Source organism: Octopus sinensis, linkage group LG4, assembly GCF_006345805.1.
Source record: "Octopus sinensis linkage group LG4, ASM634580v1, whole genome shotgun sequence".
NCBI classification, from domain to species: domain Eukaryota; kingdom Metazoa; phylum Mollusca; class Cephalopoda; order Octopoda; family Octopodidae; genus Octopus; species Octopus sinensis.
Window position 1 is genome coordinate 152,941,783 of NC_043000.1, and position 27,255 is coordinate 152,969,037.

At 39.7% G+C, this 27,255-nt stretch overlaps 1 protein-coding gene across 1 annotated transcript in view; it reads left to right on the plus strand.

The window, feature by feature from the left end:
* The window catches only part of LOC115210672 (gephyrin-like), a 177,343-nt gene that overhangs the window by 79,020 nt on the left and 71,068 nt on the right, over positions 1–27,255 (plus strand). The window contains exon 8 of the mRNA XM_029779333.2: positions 24,102–24,225. Within this exon, the coding sequence (XP_029635193.1) occupies positions 24,102–24,225 (124 nt within the window). The remainder of the gene's footprint in view (positions 1–24,101; positions 24,226–27,255) is intronic.

The window sequence follows — 27,255 nt, forward strand, 5'->3', positions numbered from 1 at the left end:
TGATTGTGGATTTGTTGGATCAAGGCCACCTGGGGCTAAACAACATTTAGAAAGGTTTTACAAAAAGACTTGCTCTGCAACCACATGTTTGCAGGCTCAGTCCCACTGTATGACCCCTTGGGCAAGTTTCTTCTACTATGGCCTCGGTTCAACCAAAGCCTTGTGAGTAGATTTGGTAGACGGAAACTGAATGATAAAAGACACTTGCCCAAAGTGCATTATAGTGGGACTGAACCTGAGACATTGTGGTTGCAAAATGAGATTCTTAACCCCCCCCCGGCCATGCTTGTGATTATGATGATGATGACAACAAAGATGTTGCCTCCAATGCCAGCAGCAGTAATGGTGGCCATTGATTGATTGATTGATTGAGACTTGTTGAATGTACTTTACTCTATTGAACATCCACCATCCAAATGTGGCCGATGCCAGTGCCGCCTTGGCTGGCTTCCATGCTGGTGGCACATAAAAAGCACCATCCAAACGTGGCCGATGCCAGCGCTGCCTTGGCTGGCTTCCGTGCCGGTGGCACATAAAAAGCACCATCCGAACGTGGCCGATGCCAGCCCCGCCTTGGCTGGCTTCCGTGCCGGTGGCACATAAAAAGCACCATCCAAACGTGGCTGATGCCAGCGCCGCCTTGGCTGGCTTCCGTGCCGGTGGCACATAAAAAGCACCATCCGAACGTGGCCGATGCCAGCGCCGCCTTGGCTGGCTTCCGTGCTGGTGGCACATAAAAAGCACCATCCAAACGTGGCCGATGCCAGCGCCACCTTGGCTGGCTTCCGTGCCGGTGGCACATAAAAAGCACCATCCGAACGTGGCCGATGCCAGCGCTGCCTTGGCTGGCTTCCGTGCCGGTGGCACATTAAAAGCACCATCCAAACGTGGCCGATGCCAGCGCCGTCTTGGCTGGCTTCCGTGCTGGTGGCACGTAAAAAGCACCAACCGATCATGGCCGATGCCAGGCTCCCCTGACACCTGTGCAGGTGGCACATAAAAAGCACCCACTACACTCGCAGAGTGGTTGGCGTTAGGAAGGGCATCAAGCTGTAGAAACACTGCTAGATCAGACTGAAGCCTGGTGCAGCCCCTGGCTTCCCAGACCCCGGTAGAACCGTCCAACCCATACAAGCGCGGAAAACGGACATTAAACGATGATGATGATGATGATGATGAAGAAGTGATTCAAGTAACTGAAGTACATTGAGGTGTGTTAGCTTCTTTGAACTGAGTCCTGAGATAGGATAGAAACTCAGTGCTGCAACCAGCCAAAGTATTCGTTAATGGTTCCAATTTCCTTTCTTTGGTAAAGTTACGAGCTGTGCCTTGTCAGCATATTTATTTAGTTTCACGAGAAGGGAAATGAAATAGGCGCAGGAGTGACTGCGTGGTAAGTAGCTTGTTTACCAACCACATGGTTCCGGGTTCAGTCCCACTGCGTGGCACCTTTGGCAAGTGTCTTCTACTATAGCCTCGGGCCGACCAAAGCATTGTGAGTGGATTTGGTAGACGGAAACTGAAAGAAGCCCGTTTGTATATATATATATATATATATATATATATATGCGTGTGTGTGTTTGTGTGTCTGTGTTTGTCCCCCTAGCATTGCTTGACAACCGATGCTGGTGTGTTTACGTCCCCGTCACTTAGCGGTTCGGCAAAAGAGACCGATAGAATAAGTACTGAGCTTACAAAGAATAAGTCCCGGGGTCGATTTGCTCGACTAAAGGCGGTGCTCCGGCATGGCCACAGTCAAATGACTGAAACAAGTAAAAGAGTAAAAGAGATATGCGTGTGTGTGTTTGTGTGTCTGTCTTTGTCCCCTTAGCATTGCTTGACAACCGATGCTGGTGTGTTTACGTCCCCGTCACTTAGCGGTTCGGCAAAAGAGACCAATAGAATAAGTACTGGGCTTACAAAAAGAATAAGTCCCGGGGTCGAGTTGCTCGATTAAAGGCGGTGCTCCAGCATGGCCACAGTCAAATGAATGAAACAAGTAAAAGAAAAGAGAAATAGTGACAGATGAATGCATTGGCTACAGGCACAACGCAACACAATTCTGGTGATGAGCTTTGAACCAGTTAAAATTCTGTGATAATGACTCCCATGATAATTGTCAAGAAAGATTTTTGAGGGAGACAGCAATGAATAACAGTGGTGGTCTGTTATTCTTTTACTTGCTTTGGTTATTTGACTGCAATCATGCTGGAGCAATACCTTATAGAGTTTTAGTCAAAGAAATCGGCCTCTGAACTTATTCTTTGTAAGCCTGGTTCATATTCTATTGGTCTCTTTTGCTCAACCGCTAAGTTATGGGGACATAAACAAACCAGCATCGATTGTCAAGTGATGGCAGGAGGACAAACACAGACACACATAAATACATACATACATATATATATCGATATATATATATATACACACACAATGCCTCCCCTGGCACCTGTGCCGGTGGCACGTAAAAAGCACCCACTACACTCACGGAGTGGTTGGCGTTAAGAAGGGCATCCAGCTGTAGAAACTCTGCCAGATCAGACTGGAGCCTGGTGCAGCCTCCTGGCTTCCCAGACCCCGGTAGAACTGTCCAACCCAAGCTAGCATGGAAAACGGACGTTAAACGATGATAATGATGAATGGGCTTCTTTCAGTTTCCATCTACCAAATCCACTCAAAAGGCTTTGGTCGGCCTTTGGCTATAGTTGAAGACACTTGCCCACAATGCCACACAGTGGGACTGAATCCCAAACCATATGATTGAGAAGCAAACTTCTTACCACATAGCCATGTCTGGACCTGTATATTTTTTGGGAACCCCTCTACATGTTACCAAAGTTACCAAAACTTTCATGTTACATTAAATTCTTCATACACACACATACATGCTTATTTATAGACAAATACTTTCTCTCCTCCCTGTATTCTGGTTTATCCATATTGAGTCATTGTGTATCATGTTATAATGTCTATTCTATCTGTTGGTATTACAGTATAGTATACTTGCCCCATTAGCTGATATGACTAAATGATACTGAAGTACCTATCTCCATTGATGTGAATATATTCTATACCAGTGGTTTTCAACCAGGGTTCCTCGGAACCTTAGGGTTCCGCCAGTACAGTCCAGGGGTTCCACAATAAGTTACAAAACTGCTAAAATTGGCAGTAATTTTTAATTCTCCTGTGCAGATATGTGTGCATAAGACTATTAAATTATTGCACAGGGGTTCCTAGAGCCAGTGGAATATTTCCTTGGGGTTCCGCTCTAGCAAAACGGTTGAAAAGCACTGTTCTATACTATGTTAGTGTGACTATATATTCTATTGATGTAACTCTTCTATCCACTCATGGGATTGTTATACTGATATAATTTTTTCCACATGTTGATTTGACTGTATACCACTTATGTGTTATATCGTAGATGTGTCTCTTCCATCTTCAGATGTGACAGCATACTCATATATCATTATGTCTTTTCTGGTTACTGGTGCAGCTGTGTATCATACTGACACACGGTTACATCAGTGTCTCCTTTGGGTATCTATATCCTGTGAAGTCAGTGTAGGAACCTATAAAGTTTACTCAACCTGCTACATATTGTAGCAGCCATATCTCACTCTGTTATATCCTTATGGATAAATGAATACACAGCAACAGTGTAATAACAATATCATCATCATCATCATCATCATCATCATCATCATCGCTTAACGTCCGTTTTCGATGCTAGCATGGGTTGGACGGTTCAACTGGGGTCTGGGAAGCCAGGAGGCTGCATCAGGCCCAGTCTGATCTGGCAGTGTTTCTACAGCTGGATGCCCTTCCTAACGCCAACCACTCAGAGAGTGTAGTGGGTGCTTTTTATGTGCCACCGGCACAGGTGCCAGACGAGGCTGGCAAACGGCCACGATCGGATGGTGCTTTTTACGTGCCACCGGCACGGGGGCCAGACGAGGCTGGCAATGGCCACAATCGGATGGTGCTTTTTACGTGCCACCGGCACGAATTAAAACAAATAGTAGTAACCTCATGGAACGTAACAACGATCTTTTAAGAACCAACAATCCAACATGCTAACTCAAACTGTGAACTTTGAACTCCAGCTTTGAACTATCAACACACGAACTGTGGAACTAGCATGAACTACCTCACTTACTCAGACTGCTACTATTCATGTGTAGTAGTCCAGTCGATTCTTGCCAGGAGGGCATCATACTCTTGTACAACATCTTCCCTTCTGAGATTTCATGTTCCACAGGAATATTCGCCTGGCCCCCGTGCCGGTGGCACGTAAAAGCACCATCCGATTGTGGCCGTTGCCAGCCTCGCCTGGCCCCCGTGCCGGTGGCACGTAAAAAGCACCATCCATCCGTGGCCGTTTGCCAGCTCCGTCTGGCACCTGTGTGGGTGGCATGTAAAAAGCACCCACTACACTCACGGAGTGGTTGGCGTTAGGAAGGGCATCCAGCCGTAGAAACACTGCCAGATCAGACTGGGCCTGATGCAGCCTTCTGGCTTCACAGACCCCAGTTGAACCGTCCAACCCATGCTAGCATGGAAAACGGACGCTAAATGATGATGATGATGATTCTTTCACTTGGGCGTTTTCTCAAGGTGTTTGGTCTGCTTTCTTTTTCTCACGCTGGTTCTACAGGACTCAATTACTTTTGATACTGGTGCATCGAATATTTCACAGAATACTTCCATGAGAATTTCTTCATGATCTTGGGGATGCGTCTTCCTTAGTTGGTTTATATGTCTCTGTTGTTCACTGTGTGACCCTTTAATTAGCTACATCATACTTCCAAATTTTCTGGTAACAAGGCCATCTTCCCAGCCTTCTTAATCATTTCTATAGGTTTTACAGGTTTTGGAATGCACTTTATTTCCTATCTAACCTACTCTTTTTTACTCTTTTACTTGTTTCAGTCATTTGACTGCAGCCATGCTGGAGCACTGCCTTTAGTCGAGCACATCGACCCCGGGACTTACTCTTTGTAAGCCCAGTACTTATTCTATCGGTCTCTTTTGCCGAACCGCTAAGTGGCGGGGACGTAAACACACCAGCATCGGTTGTCAAGCAATGCTAGGGGGACAAACACAGGCACACAAACATATACACACACACACTTATATATATACATATATACGACAGGCTTCTTTCAGTTTCCGTCTACCAAATCCACTGACAAGGCATTGGTCGGCCCGGGGCTAAAGCAGAAGACACTTGCCCAAGGTGGCACGCAGTGGGACTGAACCTGGAACCATGTGGTTGGTTAGCAAGCTACTTACCACACAGCCAAGTGTATTTCATTGGCTCTTTCGTATTTCCTTTGCATCTTTTTTCTCTGGTAAAAGCTTATCAAAAATGGATTTTATCCTTATTGCGAACATCAATTCTGTGGGAGACTTCCCTGAATTTGTACTTGGATTGGGGGGGGGGGGGTCACTCTGTATATTATTAAGAAATTTGTCAGTGCTTCATCATTACTTAATTCATTCCTCGTTTTTCTTAATGCTCTCTTAAAGGTGTCCACAAATCTTTCTACCTGCCCCTTTGCCCTCAGGTGGTAGAGTGGAGTGAAAATATGCTTTATCACATACCTTTTACAGAAGTTCTTGAATTCATACCCAGAGAACTGCATTCCATTGTCTGAAAGAAGCATGTCAGGGACACCGTATCATAAGAACTTTATTGTTGTTTTAGTGGTTGGTCTATAGCACCTGCAAACCTCCAGCCACTTAATATAGCTATCTACTATGATTACGTAATAAGCGCCATTTACCAGTCCAACATAGTCAATGTGTAACCTAGACCATGGGTTCTCTGTCTCTGGCCATGATTGATATTTTACCAGCAGGGTTTTGACTGTAAGTGTGCAACCTTGGCATGTTCTCACCAAGTTTTTGATATCTTGGTCCATAGATGGCCAATAGACATAACTCCTCTTCAGTGCCTTCATCCTTGCCATTCCTGGATGTCTGCTATGAAATTGTTGCAATACACCTTCTTGTTATGTAGTTGGAACCACCACTCTTGGGGCATACCTCAGAATGTTGTCGCAAATTGAAAAACTATTGGCATCTAAATTTTTATTCTGTTTATTTTTTAAATCTTTTATTTTTGTAATATACTCATCACCCACAGCTTTCATTCTTATATCTTGTGCTGTCACTGGTAGTTCTTGGATAACATTCATAATAACGCTATTAATTTCACTTTCTGCCTGCAGTGCGGCTATAACGGTCCCTTCTAGTGGTTCCATATTTTTTGGAATTAATCTCGGAAGGCAGTTCACATGACTGATTTTTTCAATGGAATGTATTGCATTTTGAAATTATAATTTAGTAATATTACACCCCAACTTTGCAAGTAGTTTGCAGTATGAGTCGGTAAACCTTTTTTAGACCCATAAATCAACTGCAATGGTCTATGGTCTGTTTGCAATAAAAAACTTTTTGTTTCTTTATTACCCACAAGGGGCTAAACATAGAGGGGACAAATAAGGACAGACAAAGGGATCAAGTCGATTATATCGACCCCAGTGCACAACTGGTGCTTAATTTATCGACCCCGAAAAGATGAAAGGCAAAGTCGACCTCGGCGGAATTTGAACTCACAACGTAACGGCAGACGAAATACTTTTGCTGGATGTACAATGTCAGTGTGCATGTAAGACAGAGTGTAAGTGTTTTAAGGGTAAAATTGGGTATAAGAAGCATCAGATGTTGTGTGCAAGAGAGAAAGCTGCACTGGTATGATCATATGATGCATATGGATGAAGACATCAGCATCAGGAAGTGCCAATCCTTAATGTGGAGGGGACCTGTGGAAGAAGTAGACTCAGAAAGATGTGGGATGTAGTGGTGAGAAGTAATCTTCAGATGTTGAGCCTCATGGAATAAAAGACAAGAGACTGAGACTTCTGTTGATTTGCTGTGTTTGAGAAGACATGTTAGTTAGTTAGTTAATTTTTTGGCTCAAAAAGCAAAAAGCAAGGCCATGTAGGGGGACATGGAGTTATGTACAGGGTGGTGTTCATGTAAAGAGTTCAGGCCACTTGTGGTCAAGGGAGACTTTGAACCGAGCGGTCGTCGGCATCTTCACCATCTTGTCTGGCAGCTTATTCCACGGATCCGCAACCCGGACAGAGAAAGCCCCTCTCCTTCGATTGAGATGAAATCGTCGCAGATAGAGCTTTTCGGAGTGACCCCGCAGCCGACGCTCTGGAGCAGGAGTGAAGAACAGCTCTTTCGAGAGGTTACACTTTCTGCTTATGATGTTGTGAGCAAGAATGAATCACCACAGCGTCGTCGTTTGTGAAGCTGAATAAAATTGTGGCCGGCCATGATCCCCTTGAACATACACACACACACACAGAGTCTGTCTTCTGTCAAAATGTCCCTGCAACCCATCTCTCCAATGTTATCCTCTATCCCACCACCCATGATCACTACCCACTATAGGCACCTTCCCTGTCTCTCATGTGCACGTGTTTATCCATGCACTCTCCATGCCCTCACATATTACCATATCCCTCCCCCCCTGCACCAGACACTCCAATTTCTCTCACTGTCACTTTCTACAATCACCACTTCTCCATCAATAAACATCTCCCTTCTCGCCCTTATGGAACACTCCCCTCTGTCCCTTCTGTACCACTTATCCTCACCCCCCACTGTTACATGTGGGTTGGTTCCTATGTATCTCCAACACCATGTTTCTCTCTCTCACACACACGCTCTGACTGCCTCTCTCTATCTTTTTCTCCAACTCCAACCCTCCTTCCTCTCCTCTTTTCCTACTGGGGTAGCCAAATACCTTCTCTATAGTAAGACCCCTATCTCTGTCCCTCTACCGTACTCTAACCTCTTGCCCTGCATGATGCCACTTCCTGTGCTACCACTCCCTCTCTCCACTTAGAGGTCTTCATATCAGTATTGCAAGTTATTTGGCAAACCCACTGGTATCCTGTTAAAAGCACCAGTGCTGGTGACATATAACAGTCACCCAGAATGCTCTATAAAGGGGTTGGTGTTAGGAAGAACATCCAGCCATTGAAACCTTGCCAAATCAGACAATGGGGCTTGGTGCAGCTCTCCGCTTGCAAACCGTCCAACCCATGCCAGCATGGAAGACGGGCATCAAATGTCAATGATGTCTATGTATAACAGTTACTGTATGTAAAACTCAAATATAACACATACTCTTTACTCTTTTATTGTTTCAGTCATTTGACTGCGGCCATGCTGGAGCACTGCCTTAAGTCGAGCAAATCGACCCCAGGACTTATTCTTTGTAAGCCTAGTACATAATCTATCTTTTGCTGAACCGCTAAGTGACGGGGACGTAAACACACCAGCATCGGTTGTCAAGCAATGCTAGGGGGACAAACACAGACACACAAACATATACACACACATACATATATATATATATATATATATATATACACATATATACGGCAGGCTTCTTTCAGTTTCCGTCTACCAAATCCACTCGCAAGGCATTGGTCGGCCTAAGGCTATAGCAGAAGACACTTGCCCTAGATGCCATGCAGTGGGACTGAACCCGGAACCATGTGGTTGGTAGGCAAGCTACTTACCACACAGCCACTCCTGCGCCTATTTATAACTTGTAGATAGCAAATGACTGCTTAGAGCTGAATAGAATCTGAAGAAGCCTAGTCATTGGAATGCCACCTTTTCAATGTAATAGATATGTGATAAGAGTTTTATTCAGTATGTTGTAGGTGTGTGGTTGTTGAATATTTAGTTATGAGTCCGACTACTGTGATAGAAGTTTATGATTATGTTGATGGCAATACTGTCATTTCATGATCCAGTTTTGGTCATAGCATCTATTATTGCACTGTTGCTTAATGAGGATATACATAATAGATTTACTTTTTATTTATATCCTTAGGATAAAGACAATAGATTTGTCATGAGGAGCTATATAATAGATCTAAGATAATAAATTACAAAGAAAGGAAAAGAAGAGGAGGGAAGGACCCTAATCCTAACAATTTTAATTTAATTAATTTCTTTTCTTTCTGTAAACGTTTGTAAATATGCGTAGGTGTGCATACTGACAGTAATTATATATTTTCTGTGCACTTGTGATTGAGCCTGTGTGTATATATTTGTGATTGAGCCTGTGTGTATATATTTGTGATTGAGCCTGTGTGTATATATTTGTGATTGAGCCTGTGTGTATATATTTGTGATTGAGTCTGTGTGTATATATTTGTGATTGAGCCTGTGTGTATATATTTGTCATTGAACCTGTGTGTATATATTTGTGATTGAGCCTGTGTGTATATATTTGTGATTGAGTCTGTGTGTATATATTTGTAATTGAGTCTGTGTGTATATATTTGTCATTGAGCCTGTGTGTATATATTTGTGATTGAGCCTGTGTGTATATATTTGTGATTGAGCCTATGTGTATATATTTGTGATTGAGCCTGTGTGTATATATTTGTGATTGAGCCTGCGTGTATATATTTGTGATTGAGCCTGTGTGTATATATTTGTGATTGAGTCTGTGTGTATATATTTGTAATTGAGTCTGTGTGTATATATTTGTGATTGAGCCTGTGTGTATATATTTGTGATTGAGCCTGTGTGTATATATTTGTGATTGAGCCTATGTGTATATATTTGTGATTGAGCCTGTGTGTATATATTTGTGATTGAGCCTATGTGTATATATTTGTGATTGAGCCTGTGTGTATGTATTTGTGATTGAGCCTGTGTGTATATATTTGTGATTGAGCCTGTGTGTATATATTTGTGATTGAGCCTACGTGTATATATTTGTGATTGAGCCTATGTGTATATATTTGTGATTGAGTCTGTGTATATATATTTGTAATTGAGTCTATGTGTATATATTTGTGATTGAGCCTGTGTGTATATATTTGTGATTGAGCCTATGTGTATATATTTGTGATTGAGCCTATGTGTATATATTTGTGATTGAGCCTATGTATATATTTGTGATTGAGTCTGTGTGTATATATTTGTGATTGAGCCTGTGTGTATATATTTGTAATTGAGTCTGTGTGTATATATTTGTGATTGAGCCTATGTGTATATATTTGTAATTGAGTCTGTGTGTATATATTTGTGATTGAGCCTGTGTGTATATATTTGTGATTGAGCCTATGTGTATATATTTGTAATTGAGTCTGTGTGTATATATTTGTGATTGAGCCTATGTGTATATATTTGTAATTGAGTCTGTGTGTATATATTTGTGATTGAGCCTGTGTGTATATATTTGTCATTGAGCCTATGTGTATATATTTGTGATTGAGCCTGTGTGTATATATTTGTGATTGAGCCTGTGTGTATATATTTGTCATTGAGTCTGTGTGTATATATTTGTCATTGAGTCTGTGTGTATATATTTGTGATTGAGTCTGTGTGTATATATTTGTGATTGAGCCTGTGTGTATATATTTGTGATTGAGTCTGTGTGTATATATTTGTGATTGAGTCTGTGTGTATATATTTGTGATTGAGCCTGTGTGTATATATTTGTGATTGAGCCTGTGTGTATATATTTGTGATTGAGCCTGTGTGTATATATTTGTCATTGAGCCTATGTGTATATATTTGTGATTGAGCCTATGTGTATATATTTGTGATTGAGCCTGTGTGTATATATTTGTGATTGAGTCTGTGTGTATATATTTGTCATTGAGTCTGTGTGTATATATTTGTGATTGAGTCTGTGTGGATAAATTTGTGATTAAGCCTGTGTGTATATATTTGTGATTGAGTCTGTGTGTATATATATGTGATTGAGCCTGTGTGTATATATTTGTGATTGAGCCTGTGTGTATATATTTGTGATTGAGTCTGTGTGTATATATATGTGATTGAGCCTGTGTGTATATATTTGTCATTGAGTCTGTGTGTATATATTTGTGATTGAGTCTGTGTGTATATATTTGTGATTGAGCCTGTCTGTATATATTTGTGATTGAGTCTGTGTGTATATATATGTGATTGAGCCTGTGTGTATATATTTGTGATTGAGCCTGGGTGTATATATTTGTGATTGAGCCTGTGTGTATATATTTGTCATTGAGTCTGTGTGTATATATTTGTGATTGAGCCTGTGTGTATATATTTGTGATTGAGCCTTTGTGTATATATATGTGATTGAGCCTGTGTGTATATATTTGTCATTGAGTCTGTGTGTATATATTTGTGATTGAGCCTGTGTGTATATATTTGTGATTGAGTCTGTGTGTATATATTTGTGATTGAGCCTATGTGTATATATTTGTCATTGAGCCTGTGTGTATATATTTATGATTGAGCCTGTGTGTATATATTTGTGATTGAGCCTGTGTGTATATATTTGTCATTGAGTCTGTGTGTATATATTTGTGATTGAGCCTATGTGTATATATTTGTCATTGAGCCTGTGTGTATATATTTGTGATTGAGCCTGTGTGTATATATTTGTGATTGAGCCTGTGTGTATATATTTGTGATTGAGCCTATGTGTATATATTTGTGATTGAGCCTGTGTGTATATATTGTGATTGGGCCTGTGTGTATATATTTACGATTGAGCCTGTGTGTATATATTTGTGATTGAGCCTGTGTGTATATATTTGTGATTGAGCCTGTGTGTATATATTTGTCATTGAGTCTGTGTGTATATATTTGTGATTGAGCCTATGTGTATATATTTGTCATTGAGCCTGTGCGTATATATTTATGATTGAGCCTGTGTGTATATATTTGTGATTGAGCCTGTGTGTATATATTTGTGATTGAGCCTGTGTGTATATATTTGTCATTGAGTCTATGTGTATATATTTGTGATTGAGCCTATGTGTATATATTTGTGATTGAGCCTGTGTGTATATATTTGTGATTGAGCCTGTGTGTATATATTTGTCATTGAGCCTGTGTGTATATATTTGTGATTGAGCCTGTGTGTATATATTTGTGATTGAGCCTGTGTGTATATATTTGTGATTGAGCCTGTGTGTATATATTTGTGATTGAGCCTGTGTGTATATATTTGTGATTGAGCCTGTGTGTATATATTTGTCATTGAGTCTGTGTGTATATATTTGTGATTGAGCCTATGTGTATATATTTGTGACTGTATCTGATTATGTATATAATTAGTAACTTTCATTGTTGTAGTCATTTGCTTGTAAAAATAACTTAAGGGTTTCCCTTTTAGAAGCTGATTCTATTTTAATGAATTCCACCATATTTAATAATGTCTCCATCTGCACATGGTTCTTCTTAATGATACTGTATGCAATATAAGAATGATACTGCACACAATATAATGCTTTGTGGTATCTAGTTACGTCCTTTTATGTTCTGAGCTCAAGTTCTGTTAGAATTGGCTTTGTTTAGTATCTTTTCTAAATTGATTCCTAAAGTAATCAACCAAATAATGGATGTTGATTTACTTGACTGTTGTTTTCCTTCAGATTTTAACTTTATATTGAAATAGTCATAACTGAGAAGCTATACCTTCTCATATTTTTCTGTCCTCTGCATGTGTCTCTTCCCAAACTTCTCTGTTGAACTTGTACCAAATTAGATTTGTCTGCAAAAGACCCCTAGGTGTTTTCTGGATACTTCCATATACAGCTATAAATAATAGTGACTTTCAGAGTTACCATGGTCATTTGAATGGTTTTTGAATGACCACAGCCAGTTCAGAAATTGCCAATTAAACGAAGTAATTAATAGGCATTTAATGATAATAATAAAACATTGTGTACAGTGCTCAGGTGCACTACAACTCATCTAAAGTGTATGTATAATCAGGTGTAGTTTCGGTGGATTTCGGAAAGCATGAGGACCTTAAAGGATGCAGTGTCATGGCAGTCAACAACTGACGCAGGCAGTTTGTTCCATGCTTCAGCAACTCTGAGCGTGAAAAAATGTTTCCGAAAGTCATGGGAGCTGTGTTGTTTTCTGACATTGTAGGCATGTCCACGTGTGTTGGACACATGGAGATCATAAAGGTGTTCAGTGTTGTTGTTGGTGAGGTGGTTGATAACTTTGTGGGTGTTTACCAAGTCCATCGCCAGATGCCGGAGCTGCTTATGTACATACATCACAGCTAATGTTAGCATCTTGTTTTCATATTTAGTCTTAAAACACCCTTTTAATGGTTTACATTGATTAAGAGGTTAGGGAATAAGCTGAGGAAGAAATTTCAATGCCCTGATTGGATAGACAGAGAGCAAACATTGAGAAGCTCTTTCGTCAATAACTGCTCAGGACATTTTCATTTCTTCTTCAAATACTGCTATAGTCTTTGGTTCAAAATATTCTATTTACAGCATTATTAAGAATGTGTCGCCTTACTGGTGCCTGTGCCGGTGGCATGTGTAAAAAGATTTGAGCGAGGTCATTGCCAGTACCTATTTCTACCCACAAGGAGCTAAACACAGAGAGGACAAACAAGGACAGACAAACGGATTAAGTCAATTATATCGACCCCAGCGCATAACTGGTACTTATTTAATCGACCCTGAAAGGATGAAAGGCAAAGTCGATCTCGGCGGAATTTGAACTCAGAACGTAACTGCAGACGAAATACCACTAAGCATTTTGCCCGGTGTGCTAACGTTTCTGCCAGCTCGCTGCCTTGCCAGTCATTGCCAGTACCGCTTGACTGGCCCCCATGCCAGTGGCATGTGAAAGCACCCACTACACTCCCAGAGTGGTTGGCGTTAGGAAGGGCATCCAGCTGTAGAAACTCTGCCAGATCAAGATTGGAGCCTGGTGCAGCCATCTGGTTCGCCAGCCCTCAGTCAAATCGTCCAACCCATGCTAGCATGGAAAGCGGACGTTAAACGATGATGATGATTGTCAGTTCTTCAACCAAGCCACATTGTCATCACCACTATCGTTGTTGTCATCATTATCATTGTTGTTGTCGTCGTATCGACTGTCCTAGTATTAGTTGGGTGAGGCTTTCTGAGGTAGTATTCTATGGCTGTGTGCCCTCCTTGACTGAAAGCCTTATTTGTTTTTCAGTTAAGCTATTCTACTGCTCATTGGATGTTTCACTCATGAGCTGCAGGACATATGTGGGAGGTAGACAAAACTTCTCACTGCCTAAATCATGTCAATGTGAAGAAACACAGAGATACACTCACATTTATGATGAGCTTCTATACACTTTGAGCTTATCTTGTGTAAGACATCAGCTAAGTTGTAGCAGGAGGCACATGCTCAGAATGTAACTATGTGATGGCATCCAAAACCACGTAGTTGCTAAACTTCTTAACCACAGAGCTATGTCTATGTTTTTTTGAATAACAAAGTTAAGAGTGATTATACTTTTGACCATTGGGAAATTATATTATTTACTGTGTGTATGTGTGTGTGTGCATGCGTTCGTGCTTACGTGTGTGTTTTCATTATACAGCCCACTCTGGTTTTGTTACTCTCTCTTTCTTTTACATGTATACTCTGTTCTCTGTGTATGTGCATATGTCCTAGAAGACACTTCATTGAGAACATGGTGTAAGGGGGTAGGGCTGGAGGAATAAAACTACTCAGGCATAACAGTTGGTGATGCAAAACAGCAAGGATATAGAGCAGTGGTTTTCAACCAGTGTTCCGCGGAACCTTAGGGTTCCGCCAGTACAGTCCAGGGGTTCCGCAAGAAGTTACAAAACTGCTAAAATTGGCAGTGGTTTTTAATTCTCCCGTGCAGATATGTGTGCATAAGACTATTAAATTATTGCACACGGGTTCCTCGAGCCAGTGGAATATTTCCTTGGGGTTCCGTTCTAGCAAAACATTTGAAAAGCACTGATATAGAGACATGAAAAACTCAGGAATGTCTCTTCCAGAATTTGTTTGGTTGGGTATGATGGGTTAATAAATTCATCATGGGAGCTGGAACAGTGCCCATTGCCTGTACAGGCCTTTTCAGTATCAGTCAGTTCAGTTAATTTCTTCTCTCCTTCTGGAACATAAATAAACCATCAATGACTTTTCTCCTCTGTTCTTGACTTTGGGTTGTCTTTCCTGTTTCTCTCCAATTGGATCCCTGCTTTTTTGACTCTGCTTCACTATCCTGACGAAGGTTCTCTAAAGAAAAGGCTTTCTTCCCCCCAGGACTTGTTGACTTTGAATTGTCATCAATACTTCGGTAACTTTGCTTTTTTCTAGGTCTAGATAGGGTTGTTGGCCCTGTACAAACCTATTTTTACCATTGAGAAGAGGTGATCCATATTAGTCAGGCCTCTGCTCATTGACCTGTCCAACATGGGAAGCCCTACTGGTAGCTTGCCCACCTCTGGCATAGCTCTCAGAGCCATTCAGGTATTCAGGTACAGAAACTGCTACACCATAAGAACTAGGCCTTGTGATGACCATATCAGAATGGTGAGATTGATATGGTCAATGACCAAAATGAACATCTGATGTTAAAAATAGATAACTTGAACATTGAGGGAATCAGGTGTCTGTTCTGAATATTTGCAACAGATTGGACTCTGCTTTTAAAGGATCCCATTGTTGTGCAGGTGCTGTTAAACCCCTCACCTACACATCCGAATGAAACATGCTATTGATCAGTGTCTAAAATCTTTATATATAAAAGTGAGGTTCTGTGCTGTCTGTCTCCTACGATTTAGATTCCTAACTACTTCCACATTTTGCGGTGCAGTTTAACCAAAACCAGGTATCTTATAGTCGTGATTCATATCGAGCCCTTCTGGGTATTAGCGCGCGTCTACGATTTAAAAAAAAATTTACCATCAATTTTTCCCATTTTTAATGCATTTTTGGCATATATAAGGGAAGTAACTCTCTAAAAATTTATTAAATCTCAGAACGTAAAAAGCTACAGTAACACCCCCCCTCCTTGGTGGTTAGCCATATTGAGATGGCTATTATACTTTACATCTCTAAAAATGCTTATATAGTTATTTCCCTTACAAAGCCGAGCAACGCCGGGCAATACTGCTAGTTTGATATAAATTTATTTTGCCAACTAAATTGTTGTCTAATGCTGTTGTTGATGTTGTCATACGTTGTTGTTATTGATGTAGTTGTTACAAGTAAATTACGAAGACAAAATATTAAATTGTAACAACAAACGAATCCTGAAATAATAAACAAACATGAAGGTGATGACATAGGGAATCTTATTTAAGGATTAATATTATAATGCCAACTGCACCTCCACCTTCTTCTACATCCACCCCGACAGTTGTAAAAACAGCCATGAACAATAACAACAAGAACAACAGCAGCAAAAGTAAAAACATCAGTGACGATTATAAATTACAACAGTAACAGGATCAACAGTAAAATGAATTGGAGGAGAATAACAGCTGGCTGGTGATTAATTTGTTTCAGGAACTGGAGGAGAAAATGTTAGGCATGTTGTAAATTTTACTTCAAGGTTTGACAAAGCTATAGATTTCTTGGTATTACCAAGCCTCAGGATATATACGTATTCGGAAGTGCAATGGCCCAGTGGTTAGGGCAGCGGACTCGCGGTCGTAGGATCGCGGTTTCGATTCCCAGACCGGGCGTTGTGAGTGTTTATTGAGCGAAAACACCTAAAAGCTCCACGAGGCTCCGGCAGGAGGTGGTGGTGATCCCTGCTGTACTCTTTCACCACAACTTTCTCTCACTCTTACTTCCTGTTTCTGTTGTACCTGTATTTCAAAGGGCCGGCCTTGTCACTCTCTGTGTCACGCTGAATATCCCCGAGAACTACGTTAAGGGTGCACGTGTCTGTGGAGTGCTCAGCCACTTACACGTTAATTTCACGAGCAGGCTGTTCCGTTGATCGGATCAACCGGAACCCTCGTCGTCGTAACCGACGGAGTGCTTCCCCCCATACATATTCACATATTCACATGTTTTATATACATATAAAGAAGTTGTATATGTATATATTTGGCTGTGTATACGATTGCACACTTACTTACACATACATATTTCTCTAACTGAACCCAGATATATGCGTGCGCACACACACACACACACACACACACGTGTATTGATCATTTTGTCCCTTAAATTTAGGTCATAAGAAATATGAGGGATGTGGTCTTTTGCAGTTCATCAAAGTTCATTCATATCTTGGAAAAAGAAAACAAAAGCATGTGCACGCATAAACACTCATAGTATACATGCATTTGTATATAAAATATATGAGTGTGTCTGTGTGTACACACACACTTACACACATAGGCGCAGGAGTGGCTGTGTGGTAAGTAGCTTGCTAACCAACCACATGGTTCCGGGTTCAGTCCCACTGCATGGCACCTTGAGCAAGTGTCTTCTGCTATAGCCCTGGGCCGACCAATGCCTTGTGAGTGGATTTGGTAGACGGAAACTGAAAGAAGCCTGTCGTATATATGTATATATATATATATATGTGTATGTGTGTTTGTGTGTGTCTGTGTTTGTCCCCCTAGCATTGCTTGACAACCGATGCTGGTGTGTTTACGTCCCCATCACTTAGCGGTTCGGCAAAAGAGACCGATAGAATAAGTCCCGGGGTCAATTTGCTCGACTAAAGGCGGTGCTCCAGCATGGCCGCAGTTAAATGACTGAAACAAATAAAAGAGTAAAAGAGTATACACACACACACACCCACATATATATATATATGTGTATATGCTCACACACACATGTATATATATTAGAGTGGCCCATAGCAAAAGGTAATTTCCTGAAAGTTAAAATGTTGCTGCTCCTATCCCTTAATTCTGTTCCAATAGACAACATAATAGGGTGTGCAAAATCTCAGCTTAATCAGACAACTGCTTGATGACCCCCTCAAACGCCTCTAAGTTGGAACATAGTATACGCAACTATTAATTCTGTTCAAAAGCGATATACTGTTCCCTTTCTCGACCATTTTCTTATTTCTTCTTAGAGAAATTTATGTGGGCACATCCAGGCAACCCCAACAGATGTTTAAAAATGTTCTGAATCAAATTTACTAAAATAGTTAATTTGAAAAATTCCTGGAATAAGATGAAAAACTTAAGAAATGTTAGGTTTTCTTAATAAAGCACACAACTTCTATAAGAGAAATGCATTTTTATTTACAGCAATCATTTCTATAGAATCAAAAGCATAATGTGAACTCTGGACACTGAATATTGAACATTATTTTCGCATAAGAGAAGATTTAGTATCAGTTGTGTATGTTTTACAGTTTTTGGTAACGATCTCATCATCATCATCGTTTAACGTCCGTTTTCCGCGCTAGCACGGGTTGGACGGCTCGACCGGGATCTGGGAAGCCAGGGGCTGCACCAGGCCCAGTCTGATCTGGCAGAGTTTCTACAGCTGGATGCCCTTCCTAACGCCAACCACTCCGTGAGTGTAGTCAGTGCTTTTTACGTGCCACCACCACCGATCGTAGCCATTGCCAGGCGAGGCTGGCAATGGCTACGATCGGTTGGTGCTTTTTACGTGCCACCAGCCACACACAATAAATACATAACAGGTTTCTTTCAGTTTCTGTCTACCAAATCTGCTTGTAAGGCTTTAATTAGCCCGGGACTGTAGCGGAAGACACTTGCCCAAGGTGCCACACAGTCAGACTAAAGCAAACTTCTTATGACATAGCCACCTCTGTGCCTAGCAAGCAGGTCTTCGCAAGCAAGACCCACCATACAGCTGAAGGAGTTTTCAGTCAAACTGTCCAACCCATGCCAACATGGAAAACGGACATTAAATGATGAGGAGGATGAGACACTTAACCTCTCAAAAGGAACCACCAGATCGCTGAACAGTAAATACTGAAGAAATAGAAGCTAAAAAATTTTATGAATCTTTAAAGGATGCAAAGGCATACAATGAAAGACAGCACACAACTATATTACCTACTGTAAAACAAATTGTTTCTCAGTTTCTTCTTTTGTAAGAATGTTATTGTAATCCTGAATGAGTTTGACCCCTCTTTCTGCAACATCATTCACAACTGTCTTCTCAAGTTTTTCAAGTCCACTTTTGTCACTAGGCTCATCCTTCCATGTTGAACGGTCTTTGTGGAGGAAATCAATGCTGATAGAAAAACGTCATGAAGAAAGTTTTTGTACCAGTCATTACAAAAGACGAAAAGTTGATGTTTGTAAAGGAAGGAAAGTCATTTTGGTGCCGAATGTACCTCTCCAGTTGATATTTTTCTTATTCCTCTTCTTCATCTGTGTCTACTTCCAGTATAACTTGAGCAATATTTGCCTTCACTTCCATTGGAACATTGTCATCAAATATGGATAAAGCCACAATTTCAGGAGCTAAGTACCAGAGATGGTTGGAAAATTTTTTTGTACCAACCTTACTGATTACTGGATCAATATCCTGATAATTTATCAATTGACACATGAATAGGAAATCCCGATAAGGTGCTTTAATTGCTTCTGATGACAGAAACCAGGCTCAAACATACACTTGAGCAAGAAAAATACATATTTTTCTGAAAGAGTTCTTCTCCTTAGGAGATAACTGAAATTGATCTTGAAACAGTTATATCTTGCATGTGTAAATTGCTTTTGACATCTACCTGGCATGACTTACAGTTCCTGGTGTATGAAATGATATCCCACTCTTCAGAATGCCACCAAGAAAGATCATCGTTAACTCCAACAGTTCTCAGTAATCATTTCATTGCTGCTTCTGCATAGAAAGGTGGTATTCAAGAAATTCAAGAATGGTAGAGTGGGCATCATCAGACACTTCATTGCTACCAGTTATGTAAACCTTCTTGTTGAGTTTTGTTTGGGTTTCTGTATATCTTTTGAAAAACACTATGTCTGGACCAGAAATGGCATGCATCAGTGAGTCAAAACAGCTCCTAAAAACTAACTAAAAAATGTGATGATAGCAAGATCATGATTGAACAACAGATCATGGTTGAACAATTTTTCTAGATTTGTACAGGCACCATTTACTTGATCTGTGTTCCTTGCTATTGTATCACAACAAAGTGCCTGAATTTGATCAGTTACACCCCACTTCTCCACTGCTTGGTAAACCGCCATGGTTTGCTGTTGTCCTGAAGATGTTGGAATTTCAGGGACTCCCAACAATTGCTCCTTGCCTTGAAAAGTTATTATTGCCAGTCTCTCAACCTTTTCAATGCCTGTGAGCGCTGGGAGGAGCTTTCCATCCCAGTGCAACACTAATTCTTGACAGTTGTTTAGGTTAAATTTGTGCTGTATGTCTGTGTATCTCACTTCTCTAAATTTTGTTCTAAGGTGTATATTTTATGTGTGAACACTTTCATAACTCAACTGTTCTGGACTAATCTGCATAGAGGATTTATATACATAACTAGCAGTATCGCCCGGCGTTGCTCGAGTTTGTAAGGGAAATAACTATATAAGCATTTTTAGAGAGCTACTTCCCTTATATAATCTGAGCAAAAATCATTAAAAATGCGGAAAAATGATGGTAATTTTTTAAAAAAATCGCAGACTCATCGTAGATGCGCGCTAATACCCAGAAGGGCTCGATATGAATGACGACTATAAGATACCCGCTTTTGGTTAAACTGCACCGCAAAATGTGGGAGTAGTTAGGAATCGAAAGAGACAGAGTCTCACACACACAACTTCAATTTTATATATAAAGATGTCTCTATACTCTATTACTGGTTCCAAACGGTTGTGTAGCCATGCTGGATCACCACCTTTGATGCTACTCCATCCTCTTTTGTTCTACAGTCAGTGAATGAGGGAATTTGAATTTGCAGACATCATCTATGTCTCTTGTTGCAATGATGATTCATCAGAATCTTATGCAGTAGAATGTCTAAGTGTTGTCTGAATTTGTTGGCATCTACTCCCTGCAGATCCTCTATGTTTTATGAAGTGAGAGATGGAATTGCAGAGCTGTGGTCTTTTGAAACTCTATAGCTATTACAGTATCTAGTCCTAATCCAATATGTAGTGTGAAGAACTTTTACCACTGTTCAATGGTACACAGTCTAGCAATTTGCATAGTTGGTATTATTTCCGTGTAAGATTATTCAGATATAAATTACAGCTAATTTTCCCTTCTTTAAGGCAGGAAATAAATTCTTAATACTTTCAACCCCTCTGAAGTGCAGCTGCTTTCAAATCATTTCATTATTTCTACTCCAGCAGTAAGGGTGATATTGTGAAGTGCCATAGCTGGGAACAATAACCCATATGACTGAGAATAATTATATTCTAGAAGACCAAATTGGCTTCTTGTTCTGTTGTTCTAAATTATCTCTGAATCTATTCTGCTAATTCTTTGAAAATTGTTATCTTATTAATATATCCAAAAAAACAAAACGATATGTTATTACTTATAAGTTGCAGATGTCACATAAATCTGAGTGCCATTGGAATCCTCTTTGTTTATCAAGTCTACAAAGTATTAGAGGATTGATAATGAAGTATTTGTAATTTTTCTGCATTGAATTTCATGTTGTTTCCATCAGCCCACTTGTAAATGAACGCAAAGTTTTCCTGTAGGTTGTTGACATCATCAGGGCTTGTGATTGCCTTTGCTATTTTGGCGTTATCAAAATAGTTAAAGAGCTTTGCTGTTCTGATAATTGGGGATATATCTGAGAAAAATTTTGCAAACAGTTTTATTCTCCAAAATGTTCCCCGAGGCAGTCTATTCAGAATTTTTTAGTGTTCCAAAAGCTTACCATTGGCTGCAACAACTTGACTTTTAATCCTTAAAATGTTAGAAAACACTACTACTAGTTTTCCAATTATACTGAGATCACATTGATAGTAACATACCTGATGATCTATTTTGCAATGCTCAGGCATATCACGTTTATGTTTGATTAGTTGAGCAGCAGCTTCAGTCATGATCTACAGAAGCACCGAGAAATTTAGCATATCATTTTCCTCCTTAGAACATAATCATTTTCTCTCTGACAATTATTTTGTTGATAGACATGTAATGATCAGTAGCTGCTATGCTTTTATTATTATTATTATTATTATTATTATTATTATGGATAAGACATATCATGATCTCTTTTAGCTTTTTGTATCTTGAATTTTAGGTTATGGGCAAAAGAAGTGTTATGGATTGCTTTGTGATGTTTCACAAATTAGGAAAACTGAATCTCTCCCACCTCTCTCTGATGCACTCAAATACACTTCGTGTGTTGTGTGTACGTATGTGTGTGTGTGTGTGTGTGTGTGTATCCCACACTCAAGTAATAATATGTTAGCGTTTGCTTATTGAAGTAACAGCGATGTTTATCTCATCATGCATCTAATGTTCTGTTCTGTCTCGTTTCCAACCAATTACTGATATTTAAAAAAACTTAAAACGTTAATATTGGTCTTCATACATTCTCTATACTCTTGCCTGCCTTGTCTTCTTTAAGTAACTGAAAGGAAAAAAAAAAGACCCCTAGAAAAAAAAAAAAAAGGCAAACACCATTCTCAATACAAAATAATGATATCATAGTGTGATGTTGTTGTTAGATGATATAGTATTTATTTTTGTATGCATGCTAAATGTTGTATTTTGGTTGTTTTTTTGTTGTTGTTGATGTGTTAAAACAACAGCTAGACAATAGAAATGAATATCTCAAGTGATGAAACATTAGTCTACTGTGCCACCTTGTATGAAAGGGTATGGGAAAATAATAGCTCATGTCTCACCACAATTGCTCATGCTTACAAGGCTTGTCTTTTTTGTTTTTTTTATTCTTGGGTGGCAAAATGGCAAAAACCTGGTCAATGTAGGCGCAGGAGTGGCTGTGTGGTAAGTAGCTTGCTAATCAACCACATGGTTCCGGGTTCAGTCCCACTGCGTGACATCTTGGGAAAGTGTCTTCTGCTATAGCCCCGGGCCGACCAAAGCCTTGTGAGTGGATTTGGTAGATGGAAACTGAAAGAAGACTGCCGTATGTATATATATATATATATATATATATATATATATATATATATATATATATATATGTGTGTGTGTATGTGTTTGTGTGTTTGTGTTTGTCCCCCTAGCATTGCTTGACAATCGATGGTGGTGTGCTTATGTCCCCGTCACTTAGCGGTTTGGCAAAAGAGACCGATAGAATAAGTACTGGGCTTACAAAGAATAAGTCCCAGGGTCGATTTTCTTGACTAAAGGCAGTGCTCCAGCATGGCTACAGTCAAATGACTGAAACAAGTAAAAGAGTAAAAGAGAGTAAAGAGTAATGTAACACTAATGAAAAGTTCTGTGCAGTATTGATGGATAAAAATGACTGACACTACTCTTTTCTCTAGAGAGTAGGACCTTATGTCAGTATCGTTGACTTTGTTACTAGACTACTTCCACTAAGTTGATACTGATCTAATCTGACCAGACCCTACAATAAATAGTCTATTGGTTTGATATCCACTATAGCAAGTGCTTAAGATGCTATCAGATCTATGCAACTGGTAGGGCCTGTCAGAATGCGTTTTGAGTATTTGTTATTAATTTACAGTACAAATAGTAGTTATACGCTAAATAAAATTCTAATGAAAATAATGTAATTTGCAAAATCATGTCTGTATGATAAAGAAAACAGTCAAGAGTGCAGAAGTTTTCAAAGATGAGAACACAAATGGGTGACTTGTTTTCATTAGATCAAGGAGTCAGTCTCAGGTAGATCAGAAAAGAAACTTGCTGGAATATCAGGAAACCGAGTTTATAGTTGATCAGGAAATATGAGTAAAAGTCCTTAATTCTATACCCCAAACCAATCTTGATATACGTAACAGATCATTTTGCATATGCTGATATTACTTCAAGATGATTAATTCTGTATTAGAATATATTTCTTGGCTCACGACTTGGTTACAATTCAAGCATCCACCTACATCCTCATATATACATAAACATACACATACACATCTCATTTTAGAGTCATCCATTATAATTTATTATTTACATTTATCTTTCCTTTTTTTACATGCTCTAGTTGTTTTACCCTCTATTAAAACTGTTAATCATCCCAGCATTTCAGTAGGCCATCTGTTTTATCATCTTACTACATCATCATAAAGCCACTCTTTATGTACAGTCTGCCTTCTCCTCCACTCATACTTTATCTTTTGATTTTGTTACAGTTATGTGTTAATCAGACACCACCTCCTCAGAATTACCGTCTCTATCATGACTCATCGCAAGGACCAAACCAGGATGACCATATTGAAATTCCTCCTATGTATTATGGTGGACTGCACTATGAAAGTATGCAATCTTGTTTCGGTCTAATATTATTACTATCATTGTTGCTCAGTGCTGTTAGTATTCAGTGATGTTATGCAATATCGTTGTTTAGTATTGTTGTTATTGTATGTTAGTATTGAACAGTATTTTTGTTATTGTTCAGTATTGTTGTTGTTGTACAGTCATGTTGCTCAGTATTGCTATTGTTGCTCAGTATTGCTATTGTTGCTCAGTATTGCTATTGTTGCTCAATGTTGTTTATCATTGTTGTTATTCAGTATCGATGTTATTGCTGCGTGTTTGTATTGAACAATATTCTCGTTATCTTAACAATAGTATTGTTCAGTATTGTTGTTGTTATTCAATGTTGTTATGCAAAAGTCACTGTTCAGTTTTGTCAATATTGTTTAGTACCATTGTTTATAAACAAACTAGCAGTATCGCCCGGTGTTGCTCGGGTTTGTATATAAGCATTTTTAGAGATGTAAAGTATAATGGTCAACTCAATATGGCTAACCACAAAGGGGGGGTGGTTACTGTAGCTTTTTACGTTCTGAGATTTAATAATAAATTTTTAGAGAGTTATTTCCCTTATATATGCCAAAAATGCATTAAAAATGGGAAAAATTGATGGTAAATTTTTTTTAAATCGTAGACTCATCGTAGACGCGCGCTAATACCCAGAAGGGCTCGATATGAATCACAACTATAGGATACCCAATTTTGGTTAAACTGCACCGCAAAATGTGGGAGTAGTTAGGAATCTAAATCGTAGGAGACAGACAGCACACAACCTCACTTTTATATATAAAGATATTGTTTTGGCTGTTGAGTGTTGTCCAGTGTTGTTGTTGTTCAATATTGATTGTGTTCAGAGTCACTGTTGTTCATTATGATCATCATACAACATCCCAGGTAAAATGTTTAGCGGCATTTCGTCCGTCTTTACATTCTGAGTTCACATTCCACCAAGGTTGACTTTGCCTTTTGTCCTTTTGAGGCAAGTGAAATCGAAATCAAATTTGATGAAATCGAAATCAAATTTGATGAAATTGAAATCAAATTCGATGAAATTGAAATCAAATTCGATGAAATTGAAATCAAATTCGATGGCTGGCATCCGTGCTAGTGGAGCGCTAAGAGCACCATCCAAGCGTGATCGTTGCCAGAGCAGCTGTCTGGCTTCCATGCCGGTGGCACGTAAAAAGCACCATTCGAGTGTGATCGTTACCAGTGTCGCCTTACTGGCACATGAAAAAACATTCTAGCAAGGTCATTGCCAGTGCTACTGAACTGGCTCTTGTGCAGGTGGTACGTAAAAAACACCATTTGAGTGTGGCCGTTGCCAGTACCGCCTGACTAGCCCTTGTGCCGGTGGCATGTAAAAGCATCCACTATACTCTTGGTGTGGTTGGCATTAGGAAGGGCATCCAGCTGTAGAAACTCTGCCAGATCAGATAGGAGCCTGGTGCAGCCATCTGGTTCGCCAGTCCTCAGTCAAATTGTCCAACCCATGCTAGCATGGAAAGCGGACGTTAAACGATGTTGATGATGATGATGATGATGCTGTTCAAGATTGTTGTGATTGTTCAGTTTTGCTGCTCTTCTTGTTATTGTTGGTTTTGCTCAATATTGCTGTTGTTAAATATTGTTGTTATTCTATGTTGTTGTTATTTAGTGTTATTATTGTCTGGTATTGTTGTTCTCTAACAGTGTTTATCATACAATGTTGCTGTTAGTCAATATTTTACAATAATATATTTTTTAATATTGCCCACTTATGTGTACCTTTCCTTCATTGGACACTAAACTCTGCTTGCGAAGACCTGTTGAGGCAAGTGAAATCGAAATTAAATTCGATGACTGGCATCCATGCTTCTGGAGCGCTAAGAGCACCATCCGAGCATGATCGTTGCCAGAGCAGCTAACTGGTTTCCATGTCGGTGGTATGTAAAAAGCACCATTCAAGCGTGATCATTATCAGTGTCACCTTACTTGCACTTGTGCCAGTGGCACATGAAAAGACAATCAAGCGAGGTCATTGCCAGTGCCGCTAGACTGGCTCCTGTGCAGGTGGCACGTAAAAAACACCATTTGAGTGTGGCCGCAAAGAAAAATCCTGTGATAATGATACCTAGCAATTGAAGTGATTGTGAGGATTCCAGTTGTTTGCTCTTTAGGTTTGGTGGTGATGAAATTGTGATAATGTATTCTTGGATTGTGCAGTGATTGTCTCTTTGTGCTGTTCAATGAATCAAGATTGTCATAATGTAACTGGAGGACACTCTTGATGTGTACACCATTTGTGGGGTCTGTGTAGGTTTGGCATTTTGATACATGTCAATGACACTTTGGTTTGGATGATTAGAGAGAAATAAAGGTAATATCTCCATAGGAGTAGGTGTGATTGGAGGTGACTGAGTAGGCAGGGCCAGATTAAGACCCATCAAGGCCCTAAGCACTTAAAAGATTTTGGTGTCCCCACAAAAGATTATGCAATTCAAAATATAAACAATAACAAACCATAAAATGATTTTTTTCATTTTTCAAGACAAAACGGTAAGAGGGAAAATAATGTTTATTTTTTTTATACTTCCACTTCATTTATATTTAAAAAGTTTCCTCCTACTTTTTGGAATTGCAAAGTCTTTGATCAGATCCTCAAAGTTAATCTTAGGTAACACATCTGCATCTACACTTAGTAGAGATAAAGGCATCCCGAATATTATTTTAGCAAGTTTAAAGTGGTTTCTTTTGTGCCATAAACCATTTACCATTTCTGTGGTGACCCCCCCTCCTTCTCTTGATGCCCTAAGCACGTGCTTGTTTTGCTTAATGGTTAATCCAGTTCTGTGAGTAGGTCATAAATATATAGAAGAAAAGTGCAAGAGACAGTATTGACTGTCGAAGCACCCTAAAGCTGATGGAATGTGACTATCTCTCACTTTCTCTTCTATTTCTCCTGCCTCTGTCACCTTTTTTCTTCTGTCCCTGTTTTTCTCACTATATTTACTCTCTCTCATTCTTGTTCATTCTCTTTCATCACTCTCT